This window comes from Anarhichas minor, unplaced genomic scaffold (genome assembly GCF_050575085.1).
Source record: "Anarhichas minor isolate MPS153535 unplaced genomic scaffold, ASM5057508v1 ptg000007l, whole genome shotgun sequence".
In the NCBI taxonomy this organism is placed as follows: domain Eukaryota; kingdom Metazoa; phylum Chordata; class Actinopteri; order Perciformes; family Anarhichadidae; genus Anarhichas; species Anarhichas minor.
Window position 1 is genome coordinate 20,241,812 of NW_027466453.1, and position 14,340 is coordinate 20,256,151.

Sequence of the window (14,340 nt, forward strand, 5' to 3'; positions counted from 1 at the left end):
TTTGATTCTGCTTTGCGGCCGCTATAAATCACGTTGTTTTTTTCTTTCTTTTTTTTTTTTTCTTTATAAATGTTTTTTTCTACGAAAAAATCTGCACCGCATTCTGTTCTGTTGCTACGTCTGAAGCTCCCCCAAAACGCACAGAATCATCCTGAGGTATTTTTATTTGATACAATTTGGCTTTGTGAATCCAATCAATCAAGCAAATCAATCAGTCAGTTAAGATGGTTACATGATTTTTTCTTTTGACTGTACAATTTGTACAGCATAATGCTACCAAAAAGAGTGTTTTCGTGGGCACGCGTGTACATTGAAGAATGTGCATGTGCAAGTCTTTTCTGCTAAGTGTTATCAAAAAGAACAAACAAAGAAATGCATAAACAATCAGCTTAGGGAAACCAAATGTTTAGGTTAAGACTTCGAGCTTTCCCGAGTTCTGCCATGCCCTCACACAACGTCTTCCACACTAAGATGGATGCATGGTCGATGAGCACACAACAGTGGAGTCTCCTTGGCTCCAATTCTCTCCATCTTGCCCCGCCCACCCCGTCCAACATCACACCCAGCAACACTATGAAGGTAAACAAGGGATCCATCTCCAGTAGTCTTCAGATCCTCAAGAGCCCTGGTTGACTGTGGATCAACAGTAACTGATGATCAATAATTGTAAACCACCAACTGGTTAACTGGTCTGTAGGGGTTAGATACCGTATAGCACTGCTGCTGCTGTACCAGTCAACTAACCAAAGTTCAATTTTACGAAAAGGAAAAAGAAATGAAGTGAAGTACTTATAGTCATCCAACACTCTAGTGATGTGTCATGTTGATTGAGGAAACAAAGTAGGAAGGAGGAAAGAAGGAGGGAATCATCAGTGGTTTTTTTATAGCTAATACCCTGTTTCTCAGTGGCAGGGAGGTCAAAAATCAAAATCACATCAGTGGCCACCCCCCACCAAACTCAGACAAGGTGGTGGTGGAACCAGTTGTAATTTCATCCTTTTCTCCCTTGTTTATATCCTCTTTGCTCTCTTCCCTTCCACCTTTTTCTTGCTCTTTTGCAGCAGGATGACACTGATTTACACTGATTTACTAAGCACAAAGGTCAACGATAAAAGTTCCGATTGTACAAGTATCCATCCACCATATCTGGCAAGACACAGTCCCTTTTCAAAAACATGTAAAATATGTGTCTGAGAGTGTATTAGTGTGTATTTTGTCTTCTCCGACACAGAAACAAATCAACACATGCAAAATAATCTACTACTCTTGATGGTATTTTTCAGAAAGCTATGCTTTTTCAAAAGCAAATGTGGGAGAGAGGTTTTCAAACTAATGGCTATTGTGCTACCAAATAAGCAAACTCTAAAATCCTACATAGGGGGATCCGGATGCCAGAATCCCTAATAAATCTTATAGTTTAATAGAATAAAAAAGCAATACTTCGCAATTATTTTTCTATGTGCAGAGCCATAAATGAAATGCCCATCAATTGCCTCAGGTTTCCCTGCTCGTGTGTCCTTTTCTATCAGTCATTTTGTCTATTTGTCTTTTTTATCTGTCAGTCTGTAAACATTATTCATTGATAGCACCTACATTACTCTCATCTTCTCATCACCAGCATGTCCCTTAGCATGGGCTGAACATATAAAACCAAATCGTGACCAAGCAATCCGCTAACTTACTGCCAAAAAACGACTGGAAGCTCCGCTCTGTGCCATTTAGCCACTCATCTACTTTCTCCCTCTCTCTCCTCTTGCACTGCCAGGTGTCCCGGTGGCCATATTTGTCAGAGTAACAGGCAGCAGACCATCGGACTAGCTCACTGTGACGCCTCTGCCCTCCTGGGACGCCTCCATGTCTGGCCGTGACATCAAACGTGCCCATCTGGTCTCTCTGTCAGGCCTCTTCTCCTCAACTAGCAAGCTGCGAGCTTGACAGTGGAGGTGGAGAGGAAAAAAGGGGGAAGGAGGAGGGGTTGAAAGAGAGGTTTTCTCCTCTCTCTCTCTCTCTCCCTCTAGTTCCCCTCTCATATAATATCTCCGATCCGCCTCACCACTTCCTCACATATTTCAATCACGAATCAACTGCTTCATTCCCAACAGCGCCTGTAGGAGTCCTCCTTTACTGTTACTTAGGCCTCCTCTGTCCCACTAATGGGACTATGCCATTTCCTAAACCTTTTAAAACCTATGGGGTTAATGATTCCCCTCCCCTTCGCAACAGAATACCTTATGGCAGCGTGCCAGCCATGCAGCTAACTCATTGGTACATGGCAGAGGATGGACAAAAATGGTGATATCATCTGCAAAGAGAGTAGTAGTAGTAGTACTGTCATACCCAAGTGGGCACAAGTTCTTTTGGATTACAATGTCAAAGAGAAGAAGAAAAACGTAGTGTGGCTATGGCATCCCTTAGAGGATAACATAGTTGATAAATTATAATACAAACCCAGAGAGCAGTAAGGAGGAGAGAACACATTATTTCTTTAGTCAACTAAACATCTGACTCCAGACTGGGGATTTTTTTATACACCCGTCTATTGCTGAACTGGGCTGAGTTTAGGACGCCACGTGGGGCCGGGTATGCACTAGTCTTATTGGCTGAGTAAGGCATCACATGCTCTTTATTGTACATGTCATTGGCTATCCGCCCGTCCCGTGAGCAGTATGAAGTGGTGGATTTTACGGAAGAGCGGAGATTGTTCGCATCGTTGCGTGTCTTGATGGGGGGCGCTCCGACGACTGCTGCAGGTGAGGCCACCGCCAGCTGTTTGTAAATATCAGAGGAGCTACGCCCATGGACCAGTCTGCTGCTGGTGTCGTCCCTCAGCGAGTGGCCGAGGAAAGGGTTATCCGAGCCATGGGTCGGGTACAGGGACTTGCTCCTCTTGCTCTCCTCCAGGTTGTGGTTAAACATCATTGATTTGGACCCGGTGCCAAACAGTCTGCCGGAGTAGGGACGCATGCCAAAGAGGTTCGCGTAGTGCGAGTCAGATGTGGAGTCCAAGAAGCGATCCTTCTCCTTGAGGCTGACGCTGCGCGCCGGTCGGCCTAGGTCTACATCCTTGGGCTTTTCTAGCATGATGTTGTCAAAGGAGTGCTGACGACTCAGCCTCAAGCGGTTTCTTTTTTGAACATGCGGCCCATCTGTCTGGGGCCAATACAGACCAAACATTTCGTCTGGTTGCTGCTGCTGTTGGTGGTGCATGGTGGGACTGACCAAGGGGTCTGCGAGGAGTTGGTCCTCACTAATGTCATACAGGTTAGCTGTGTGGAGGCATGCTTCACACCGATTATAGGGCGAGCGTGTGGCAGAAGCTGCAGCAGGTACAGCAGGAGTGTACGACCCTCCCGGTGGGTAGCTAGCAGACACTTTGGACAAGCAAGAACGGCAGTGTGTCTGTTTGTAGCGATCCATGGATTCATGTGGGGACATGACAATGTTTTTCTCTTTCAGGCCGTAGTGTTTAGAGTAAGCTGGGTCTGGTAGAAGATCTGAGTCGGGGTGATGCAAAGGCGAGGAGTTCAGATGAATGATGGGCTGCTCACACTTCCTATAGTTGTCACTGTGGTCGGAGTAGATCTCAGGATAATCCAAATCATCTGCAGCAAGGCCGCGACTTTCACGGTAGTGAGCAGGGTCTGAGTGCAGGCTCAGCTCTCGATCTGAGTCGATGGTGTAAATTTTCTCTCCTCCTCCTCCTCTCCCACTTTGGTTGGTTCCACCGATGACCTGCTTAGGTTTTAAGTAGGACAGCTCTACCTCACTGCAGTCCCTTGGGTATTTTGATGGCACCGATCTTTTTTTTAAGTTGTCCTTGGGCTTCAGGTGCTTGTTATTTTCTGGGTCCTTGTAGGAGGCTGCCCTGCTGGAACAGTCGGAGATGTCAGAGTGGGCTGCATCCTCAGGGAGGTAGCGTTGTGTCTTCATCGACATTCGTGGGTCTGGCATCAGCATGTCAGGCATTGGAGGGGGCCCAGGAGGCGCTGAACGAAGCGTGTCCACCGACTTCTTCCACAGGGTCCGTGGCGGCTTGGCGTTGGTCTGAACTGACTCAGCACTCACTGCCACCTCAACTGTGTTGGGATTGGCATCATTCAGGGTCAGAGGATGCTGGCCTCCTTGGAAGATGTAGTTGTTAAGGTGGTCTTTGTGGCGGTTAGCAAGATAAGACTGCAGGTCACCAGTGTCCCCATAGATCATATCTTTGGGAGCATAGCTTCGGTTGTCAGCGTAGATGAAGTTGCCCTTCTCTGCCATCATGTCCATAATCATGGGACCAGCTGAGTGCATGAATTCACGTTTAGGTGAATTCATGTGGGAGCCACCCAGGTTTGACATGTTGGTCATCTGTTTGGCTGATTTAATGAGCTTAAGCATTTTGTCCTGGGGGCTAAAGTCCAGATCTGACTTTTTCTTCATGTCAATGTGGACTCCATGGATGCAACTCCAGATTCCCTGCATGACGACAGATGGGTAAACAAGTGGAATGGAGGGGGGAGAGTCAAATAAAAATTGATGAAGGGTAACAAGACAAAAAATGAGAGGGACGGAGATGGAACGGTATAAAATGGAAGAGAGGAAGAACCAAACATAAAGAGGGATTGAGAGAGACGTGGAGAAAAAGAAACAGAATAATTATTGCTTATCTACTCTGGCCAAACATATTTGTGGTCTGTGTGTTTTGATGAATTCATTAAATTGGTAGTGACTAAGCAAAGCACAGTACATTCAACCAACACAGTCTTTTAACACCATGAACACAAACTCAAAACAGCATTAAATTAGGCTTTCTTTCATTTTCTCTGAAACATACTTGTTGTTCAGTTTATAAAGAAAATCAAACCGTGTCACTCAGTGTATATAGGAACATAAATCATTCTTAATTAGAAAGAATTCTGAATTAATCATAAATACACCAACAAAACAAAACACACACAATGTTGCACATAACAAATCCAACCAGGCTGAATGCAGTCTCTAGCAACAGGAAACAGACACAATCTATCTGCTGCTCCAATTATTTAGCAGTACAACTGTTCGCAAAAGAGTACCAGCGTCTAAGAGTACACTAGAATTACTCTTAACAAAATAACCTGAACCAACAACTGACCTGAACATATAAAAAACTGGTTATGATACAGTATCTCTCATAACTCTGTGCCCTAAGACTCCCTTAGAGGCACTACAGGGGCACCATTGTTTGTGAGAGGAAACAACCGTAAACAGAATAAATTACCATCATTATAACTGTGAGGGAGGCTAATAAAGCCAATATTTGTATTTAGACAGCCAAACAAGAGCTGCCAACATACGTAATGCCTGACAGTATTGTCATAGAGCTCTCATCTTACAGTTAAAAGAGCAACTTTTCTCCTCACTGAGACCGTTTCCCAGCTCACAAATACATCCTTAAAAAGCATTCATCACGTTAACAAATTACAAGTGCTTTCTGGCTCAGCACACATTTTGTGAAGCTTATCAACACAAGACAGGCCATTAAGGATGTCTTTTGTCCTAATTCACTCTTGAGAATGGCTTTGAAATAACGTCATTTTCAAGAGCCTCACTTTATCTTCTCTAAAAGTGTTTGTCTCCTCTCTACCCCCTTCTGTTAACTTTGAAAACTGAGTCACACTCTGCCTCCAAAATAGTGCAGAGACACTGCAGTGCGTTTAGGGATGCACGTCCACGTCTTCTGCTCTCACCTACAACAAGAGAGAATGCTGACCTTTCAGAACAGAATGAGAGAGAATAGATTGATTTAGCGTGGGTTGCCGGGATTTCACCCAAAAACATGTTGCAATTAGGATCCATTTTTGTCAATATTCAGGACTGCCTCACAATCGCCCCTCCCGTCTCCATCCCCATCCTCCTTTGTCCAGCCCCCTCCCCCCTTTCGTTTCACTCAGTTTCTTAGTTTAGCAGTACTCTTCTTCTATGGAACCAAGATAGGCCCCTCTGACCCCAATAAAGCAGCATTAACCCCCACTGTGGATGCAGTGCTTCCTTGGCCCTTATAGCCTGGAACATGACAACTGTTAACCCAGTGAGATCCCCCCCAGGCCCAGATATTCACAAAGCCACATACTGGCATATGCATACACTCAATGGCCGGTTTTTGTGAGTTGACTGTTGGGACACACTGTTGTTTCAAAGTGTTGAATAAAAACTCAACTCTGTGTAAAATCTCAATTCTGTAATACTTGTAGAATAGCCTGCACACACAAAAATACACCCATACAACCACCTATACACAAACTGGTCCTTACTCGACTGATGGAGAAAAGAAGACCCGGCGTGCCGGTGCAGACTCCGGTGAAGCAGTATCTAAGCCTCCAGTAGAAGAGATGCTCAGAGACAAAGGTGATGAGGGAGAGCCCCATGGCCGTGGCCAGCATGTAGAAGACACCAGCCATGTTGTCCACATCTAGCTGACTGGACATCACCTCGTTCTTCTCATTGTGGCAGATTCCTGTCAGCCACTGGGCTTCTAGTTCCTCCATTTCACCTGAAAAGCAAAAGAACAGAGAGAGAGGGAGACTCAAATCCTTTACTAAATGGCTCATTGGGGTTTGAGAAAGCATCAACCAAAGAATTAAAGACATAAGTTTATAGATACCACATTGTATGAGACATATATTTTCATTTAGAATTGCTGCTGAAGTTACCGTGAATGTACATAAAACATCCTGTAAAAGCTGCTTTGAAATCTTGCATCTTACATCTTCTTATCTGTTTTTAGATAAATTGATGATAAATGGTGATATCATCTGCAAAGAGAGCTATCATTAGTATTATTTAAAAAGCAGATGGGATATATCATGTGGTATTCAAAATTATATTTCATTAGTTTTTTTTTAACTCAAAAAAAGAATAATTTCTGTTGAGATTTTTAATGTAGTTGCATTCAAAATATTGAGATCTACAGATACGTGATTGTGGCAAATAATGTCTGCTTTTGGCTGACTTTGGTTTAAAATGATCCGTGTCAACCTATACGGGTTGAATACTAATATATTTCCTACATTTCTTTGTTTATTTTTCTGGGGCTGGTGTTCAAAATAGATTTCTATGGGCATCACCAGCCCCTCCATGTTGCCTGATAGAGCAAAGAGATGTGTTTCAGTGTAATTGAAAGAAAGGTAGAAAGCAACAAAGACCTTATCTTTTCTCATCCCTCACTCTGTGTTCCTTTCCCTCACTCCCTCACTCCCCCCCCCCCCCCCTCCCTCCTTGGCTTCCTTGACATTTGGCGCGTGGCTAATCCAATCTGTGTCATTCAGGGCAGGATAACTAAGGCTGCTAGTGGGGAAAGACAAATATCATTGAAGTGTTGAGCTACGTGTCTTAAGGGCGCAGACTCACTAAGACATCATTAAACCTTTTGGACAATTGAGGAGAATTTAACTCCGGTTAGATTCGCAAATAAACAAAGAAATGCAGCCACGGCACACATGTTTTTAGCAAGACATTATGATATGCTTGGAATTGGCAGCAAGAGAATGTGAAAATAAATGAGATATTTAGATATAAACAGGTCACTTTGTGTCTTCTTTTAATCAAGTGCGTTCAAGGGAAAAGCTTTGGGGAGCTGTGACGGGAGGGACATATTGCTGAAATTCCGATTTTGTTCTTTTTTCTGCAGTCAGGCAGCTCAAGCAATAGTCTGGTGACCATTCGTCTGGAACGCAGGAACACAAGTCTCTGCAAGTGTCGTCCACAATTTCAGGGCTTTACGAAATGTTTCAGCTTGAAGCATCTAGTGCTGGGGGATAAAGAACATTTCATTTAAGATGTGAGAGTGCAACGTCTTCTGCATTACATTATTATGAACCACAAACACTGAATCCATTACTGTTCAAGGCATTCGCTTAATGAAGGTTTCTTGAGAATGCTTATCTGCACTTTGAAATAACTCCACCTCATGAATGGTCGAGCAACAGTTCCAGACCGTGACTGAATGATATTTAGGTCTGAAAGATTACAATCTTGCTGGATTGTGCTGTATGAAACTAAGATAAAAAAAAAAAATGGTATAAGTACAGTATTCACATTTTTAGTACATTTTGAAAAAAGTTTTTAAAAAATGTAACCCTAAAAGAAAACGTGTGGCCAGCAGTTGGCTTAGCCAGAGCTGTGCCAGACCGTGTGTTTCCAGACAGGCTGTTATGTTTCTGTCCGTCTGTTTGTTCTTCACCTTTCTGCGCTCTTCCCTGAACACATCTTCTTTCTGTCCATGAAAAGCCATACGCTCTCCACCCACGTTGTGTCTATCTGATCAAGTACCATCTGCCAGGACACAGAGTCATTGTCATCTATCAAGGATCTGCCCTCCTCTCATTCCCAAGCTCTCTCCTCCTCTTCCTCTCGTCCTCTCTCTGACCATCACACATGTGCACTGTCTTTGTTCTTTCTGTCTCTTTCATCGCTTTCTCCATCCTTCTACGTCAGGGGTGTCAAACTCATCTTCACTCTGGGCCACATCAGCATCATGGTTTCCCTCAAAGGGCCGGTTGTAACTGTAAGACTGTATAACTGTAACTACTCCTGACATATTGTTAAATAACTGTCTCTGCTTTTGATTATTGTTTATTCAAGTGTAAAAAATATTGTACATGCAGTTATATAAATGTAAAAATATATTTAAGCACATTTCTGTTATTATAACATAAATCATTTTAATTTAGGGTTAAGAAACCCACATTACTCTATCAAAGATCAAACTTTTAATAACAAAGACAAATATCAAACATAAGTTATTACATTAACTTTGTTCAAAGCTATTTTTGTCACCTCTCTGCATCACTAATGTCCCGCCCTGCCGTCGTCCCGTGCATGGCAGCTACATCCAAGAGCTCCTCACTGAGAGTCAGGTCTGCCTTGAGCCTCTTACAAACATTGATAGATGATGCATCTCGTCTCTAGCTGTGTTGTTAGATTGCTGCTAGTTCATGAACTCGGTCTGCGATGGTGTTTCTTCACAAACTGACATTTGTAAAAGTCTGTATCTGGTCGGAGCTCACCTGCTCACACACCTTTAGCAGCACTGGGCTGTAGCTTTTGTAAATATATTCTGCTGTGATTGCATTCTGCCTTTTAATTCTTGTACAATTTTATGTTTTTCTTGGAGGCTAAATTTAGCTCCGTGTTTGGTGTCAAAATGCCGACGTGAATTGTATCCTTCATCACCGACACGCATCATAACACAGAAGACAGACCCGTTTTTCTGAAGCACAAACATGTATTCGCTTTCCATCTTTCATTACATTTTCTTCCCTCTGCATCAATTTTTCTCTTCGTGGACATTTTGGGATTATTTGTCGATCTTTTTCAACTCAGTCACTTGTTGGAAAACCGCTTTATGGGCTGTTCCCTCTCCTGTCCACCTGTTGTGATAGTTTTAATGTCGGTACACAGACAACATGCTATCTCATAATTTCAACTTTCTATCTCATAATTTCGACCATGGGGATATTTTTATTTTCAAGTCCAACTTAAATTTTTTATTTTTTTTGCTGGTGGATTCGCGGGCCACATAAAATGACGTGGCGGGCCGGATTCGGCCCGTGGGCCTTGAGTTTGACACGTGTGTTCTACGTCCTCTTCATCTTCCTCTGTCACACACTTTATTTGCAATTATTTGATCTCTTTCCCCCCTTTGCCATCTCTCCCACTCTCTCTTCTCACCTTTCTTTTCCTTTTTTGACTTTATCTAATTTGTTTTGCAACAGCGCTAAAGTTATCAGCGTGTTGCAAAGATAATACAGCCTCGAATGACTCTGCTGAAAAGCTACAAGTGTAAAAGAGATTGGATGGGATTAATAACAGGGCGGAACAAACTAGGCGGAAACAAAAACCCGCTGAACCAGATGTTTTTACTACATTTTCCAGCCGTGGTATATGATGGAGTGTGGCCTGTATGCTCTGCAGCCCTGATAAGATTTGGTTAGAGAGGATTATTGTGACACCAATGTTAATCAACTTCAGTGCAGTTAATGTGAGTGGCTGTGAGCTCCCGCATCAGCAAAATGCTTTCGATGTAAAATGTAAATGAATCTGTCACTGAAAGCTCAAGCTGTCTCACTTTCTCTCTGTTTTGCAGTTGGACATTGTTTATATAAGAACTTCTGAAGCTACTGTAATAAAGGAATGGGATGATTCAGAGTAATGCTTAAACACACACACACACAAATCCGGTGCTGCAGAGAGGAATACATTAGAATAACTTACACACTCTGCCCTCTGTTTAGAGCAGCCTTTTGTGTCCAGAATAACATCAAAGGACTATTTATACTTCACTGCTTTCCCTTTGTGCTGTCAGCAGACAAGGCAGTAGAGATGTGTGTGAGAGAGTGTGTGTGTGTGTGTGTGTGTGTGTGTGTGTGTGTGTGTGTGTGTGTGTGTGTGTGTGTGTGTGTGTGTGCAGGAATTACAATGCTGGCAAGGAACAATGTAACCTTTTGCCTTCATGGATAGTGTCATGCACTTTGAATGTGTGTATGAGAACGCCATGTGACTGTGTTTCTCACCATCTCCGATGATGGCCAGGATGGCCAGATCCACCTGTCGTTTCCAGTACGAGCCTTTCTGCAGAGCAATGCCGTAACCAGTGGTGGCAAAGATGTACCTGAACGCAAGCACATCCAGAACGTACACAAACGCACACAAAAAACACATATTTTAACCTTTAAAATAATAATTCTCACCTTCAACCCTCCAGATGCTGTGATTTAAAAATATATTTAATGTATAATGATGCATATAAATGTTGTGAAGTGAAAAAATGACGGTCACAGAATCTGAAGCACTGCAGCAAATATGTTTTTTGTCGGATCCAAAGACAAGCAATCCTAGTGTCTAATCAAAAGGGTAGGCTTTCATTTTTTCAGGTCTATCTTATAACAATACTGCCACATATGATGTACATTGAAACACCGTCGGCCGCTTTGATCATCCCTCCACTCCACACTGACCTTGAAGAGGTCTCTTCTTAAAACAATTACAGTGTTCCATTACTTTAAAAATGGATCTCTTAGCAGTGTGGAGAGGAGGAACAACTGGCAAAAACCAATAACACTTCAAATGTCCACATGGGCATGTGAGTGTTGTTTTAAGACAGACTCAAAAAATATGTACCTATCCGTTAAATAATATGTTTTTCTTATTATTAGCATTACATACTGTATATACATATATGTATATAATCTAAGTGTCAAACAGTCAGTCAAACTTATGTGGTGACGCCACATAATTGCACCTGAAGACACTGGTCTCGGGACCAGCAACTCCCTGGAGTCTCCACTGGGTTCCAGGCAACAGGTTCAGCAGGTAACCCTCCGTAAAACGCCGGTTGGTTGATTTTACTCTTGGTTTTTAGAGAAGCTATACACATGTTGTTACCTTTGGACAGAGGCAGGCTAGCTGGTTCCCCTGTTTTCAGTCTTTGTGCTGAGCTAAGTTAGTCGGCTGCTGGTGGTAGCTTCATACCTACTGTATAGACATGAAGGTGGTCAATCACTTCTCATCTAACCCTCAGCAAGAAAGCAATTAAGCGTATTTCCCAAAAATATTGCACTTTTACGTTTCACTTTTTATATGTGATACTCACGATACTCAATAAATAAGCAATCCCATAATCCATGTAGCTTGTATTTATCTGAGCATTACAACCACAAACAAACCCTTCACACAATGGTTTGGACCAAAGAATGGCGGGATCGGACCATGACGTGAAGACAATCCACAGTGAAAGTGTCTCTTTAAAGAATTAAAGCTTTGGTTACCCGCTGCCAATGGTCACCAGCTTACATCCCTCATCTCTGCCGGCCGCATAGTTCAAAACCGCAGCATCGTAGATGAAGGCGTCCAGTTTCCTGCAAAGGATGAGAAAAAAATAACAGAGGAAAGAGACAGAAGACAACAGACAGAGGGAGCGGATGAAGACGCATGAGGGGTTTCACTTTTTTTTTTTTGTTAAGAGAGCGAGTGAGAAGTGCACAGGAGGAGACAGAAAGCAGACGAGGGCTTATTTTTCAGAACGTGTTGTTTGCGGCTCAATTCTAACGTGTTAAATCATCTCCAATAGGACGCCAATCCAAGCGCAACCAAACACTCTGAGGACACACTGCGGAGCGGCCGCCGTTCAATACGGCACGCTTCACTGATGATAGGACCTTGGAAGCAAATGGACGACCTAAACAAACTTTTGACCGACACGAATACTGACACTCTTTCTCTTTCTGCCCTTGTCCACATGCAAACACACACACACACACACACACACACACACACACACACACACACACACACACACACACACACACACACACACACACACACACACACACACACACACAGACACACACACTCATGAATAAGCAGGTTGCGAACGAAACGAAAAGAGCCCAGACTCAGACTGACATTTTCAATGTAACTGATGCCATCACTAACCGCTGCTCTCTCGCACTCTCGGTGCCGGCTCACACGCACATACACACATGCACACACACACACACACACACACACACACACAGAGCCCTGCTAATAGCGCAGTGACTGGCTGGCATTTACTGAATGTCAGATCCAGCCCTCTAACGGAGGCTCACAGCCGATAGTTCAGCTGTGTAATTAGCTTAACCCAGCACTGGCTCCATCCACACGCAGGCTGTGTGTCCAAACATGTAGGCAACCATTCCTGTGTGTCGTAGCGAGTGTGTGTGTGTGCGTGGACACTTCGGCGACATGAGTGCGATTGTGCACACGTGGCTGCGCACTGGTGAGAATGGATTTGTGTGTGTATGTGTGTGTGTGTGTTTGTAGATGCGAGCCAGACATACTGTGGCTCGAATGGCTTGGAGAGGGATTCAGCCATCACAATCTGTCACACCTTTATTTGGATGAATAAAATGTAGCAGCACAGAATTCCATGCCACTTTCCATCTCTACACCTTTGAATGTAATCTTTAAAACGGCAAAATTACCATTAAGTGTGACTCGGAATCTTATTTTACGGGAGAACTCTGCAGCGCAGTGCATAACCTGTCAGTTGAACTCCTGTACAAATAGCACGTGGACCCCTAAAGAAAACATTTTAACAGATCTACATTACATATCCAACTTCAAAATGAAGGTCAGCCCATAAAAATATTTTTTTCCCCCACATAGAGACTTTGCATTCAGTGCATATAATCACATTTCTCAAACCTTAAACACTTACAAAAGAGAGACTTTTCAATGTCAAAAATGTCTGTTTCACTTAAAACATGCACAGTGTGATAGAAGCTCAGGGGGCTGGGTTGGTGTGGCTACCAGAGAGAACATGAAATACAAACAGTTGAGGTTGAAGACTCATGAGATGCCAAGACTCGTCATGTTGAATCTCTGGAGAGTTACCGCGATATCACTTCCTCCTCTGCTCCTCTGTATCCATATTTGCATGTTAACATTTTGAATCTGTACAGAGCCATACGATACATGGTACATGGTACTAGGTATTCTACCTGCAGCGTGCGTTTGCATGTATGTGACTTGTCAACAGAGTGTGTTGCTTTTTGTCCCCTCTCAGACAACCCTAAACCTTTCTGCCAGTACCCTTTGTATATTGAGATCCTCGCTGTGCCGACACGGTAGTCTCATTACAAATGAATGAGGATGCTATGTTTCTCTTGCAGCTCTCGTGTCAGATTGGGCGCTACAGTCCTGTTGGCATTATGCAATATTTTTGGAACACACATGAATGGATTTATACTAATTTACCCATAAAATATTCAACACTTTTGCTGGTACTGTGAGTGATTTAGGTCCCGAAATGTAATCAATTCAACTCCCTGGTGCATAGTACTGGTTCTTGTGGCTGTAACAGATTTTGCGTGTAAAGCCTGTCAGCATTATGTGTGATCAGAGCTAATCCAGCCATCGAGCCTCTAACAGCTGAACGCTGCTGCTCATCTGCTAATACCACAGAATAGAATTATCAATGAGGGCATTAGAGGCTGCACACACCTGCAGCTCGCTGTGTGTGTGTGTGTGTGTGTGTCTGCAGATACACATGAGCATGTGTGTTTTTATTTCTAATCAGTGTCATATTAGTTTACCAAGGTGCATATTTGTGTGTGTGTGTGCGCATGTTTACCTCTGCGCTGTATGTTAACACAGCAACACAGGCGAGAGCGACAGAGTATTATAGATGCAGGAGTGGTTTAACCGGTCTTTACATGTTTACATCCAGTTTACTTATGACTTATGGATGAGAGAGAATGAGCTGAAAGACATAGCATGAAAATCATGGATCACGAATCACATCCTCATATTTGTCCTTCAAGCTGAGAACTCTGATTG

The 14,340-nt window shown here is 43.2% G+C and overlaps 1 protein-coding gene across 1 annotated transcript in view; it reads right to left on the reverse strand.

Annotated features, from left to right (window-relative positions):
- Positions 1 to 2,493: 2,493 nt before the first annotated feature.
- grin2aa (glutamate receptor, ionotropic, N-methyl D-aspartate 2A, a) overlaps positions 2,494 to 14,340 on the reverse strand; it is a 117,825-nt gene continuing 105,978 nt past the window's right edge. The window contains exons 11-14 of the mRNA XM_076086531.1: positions 11,787 to 11,876; positions 10,533 to 10,630; positions 6,273 to 6,511; positions 2,494 to 4,458 (exon numbers count right to left, since the gene is read on the reverse strand). Of these exons, the coding sequence (XP_075942646.1) occupies positions 2,494 to 4,458; positions 6,273 to 6,511; positions 10,533 to 10,630; positions 11,787 to 11,876 (2,392 nt within the window). The remainder of the gene's footprint in view (positions 4,459 to 6,272; positions 6,512 to 10,532; positions 10,631 to 11,786; positions 11,877 to 14,340) is intronic.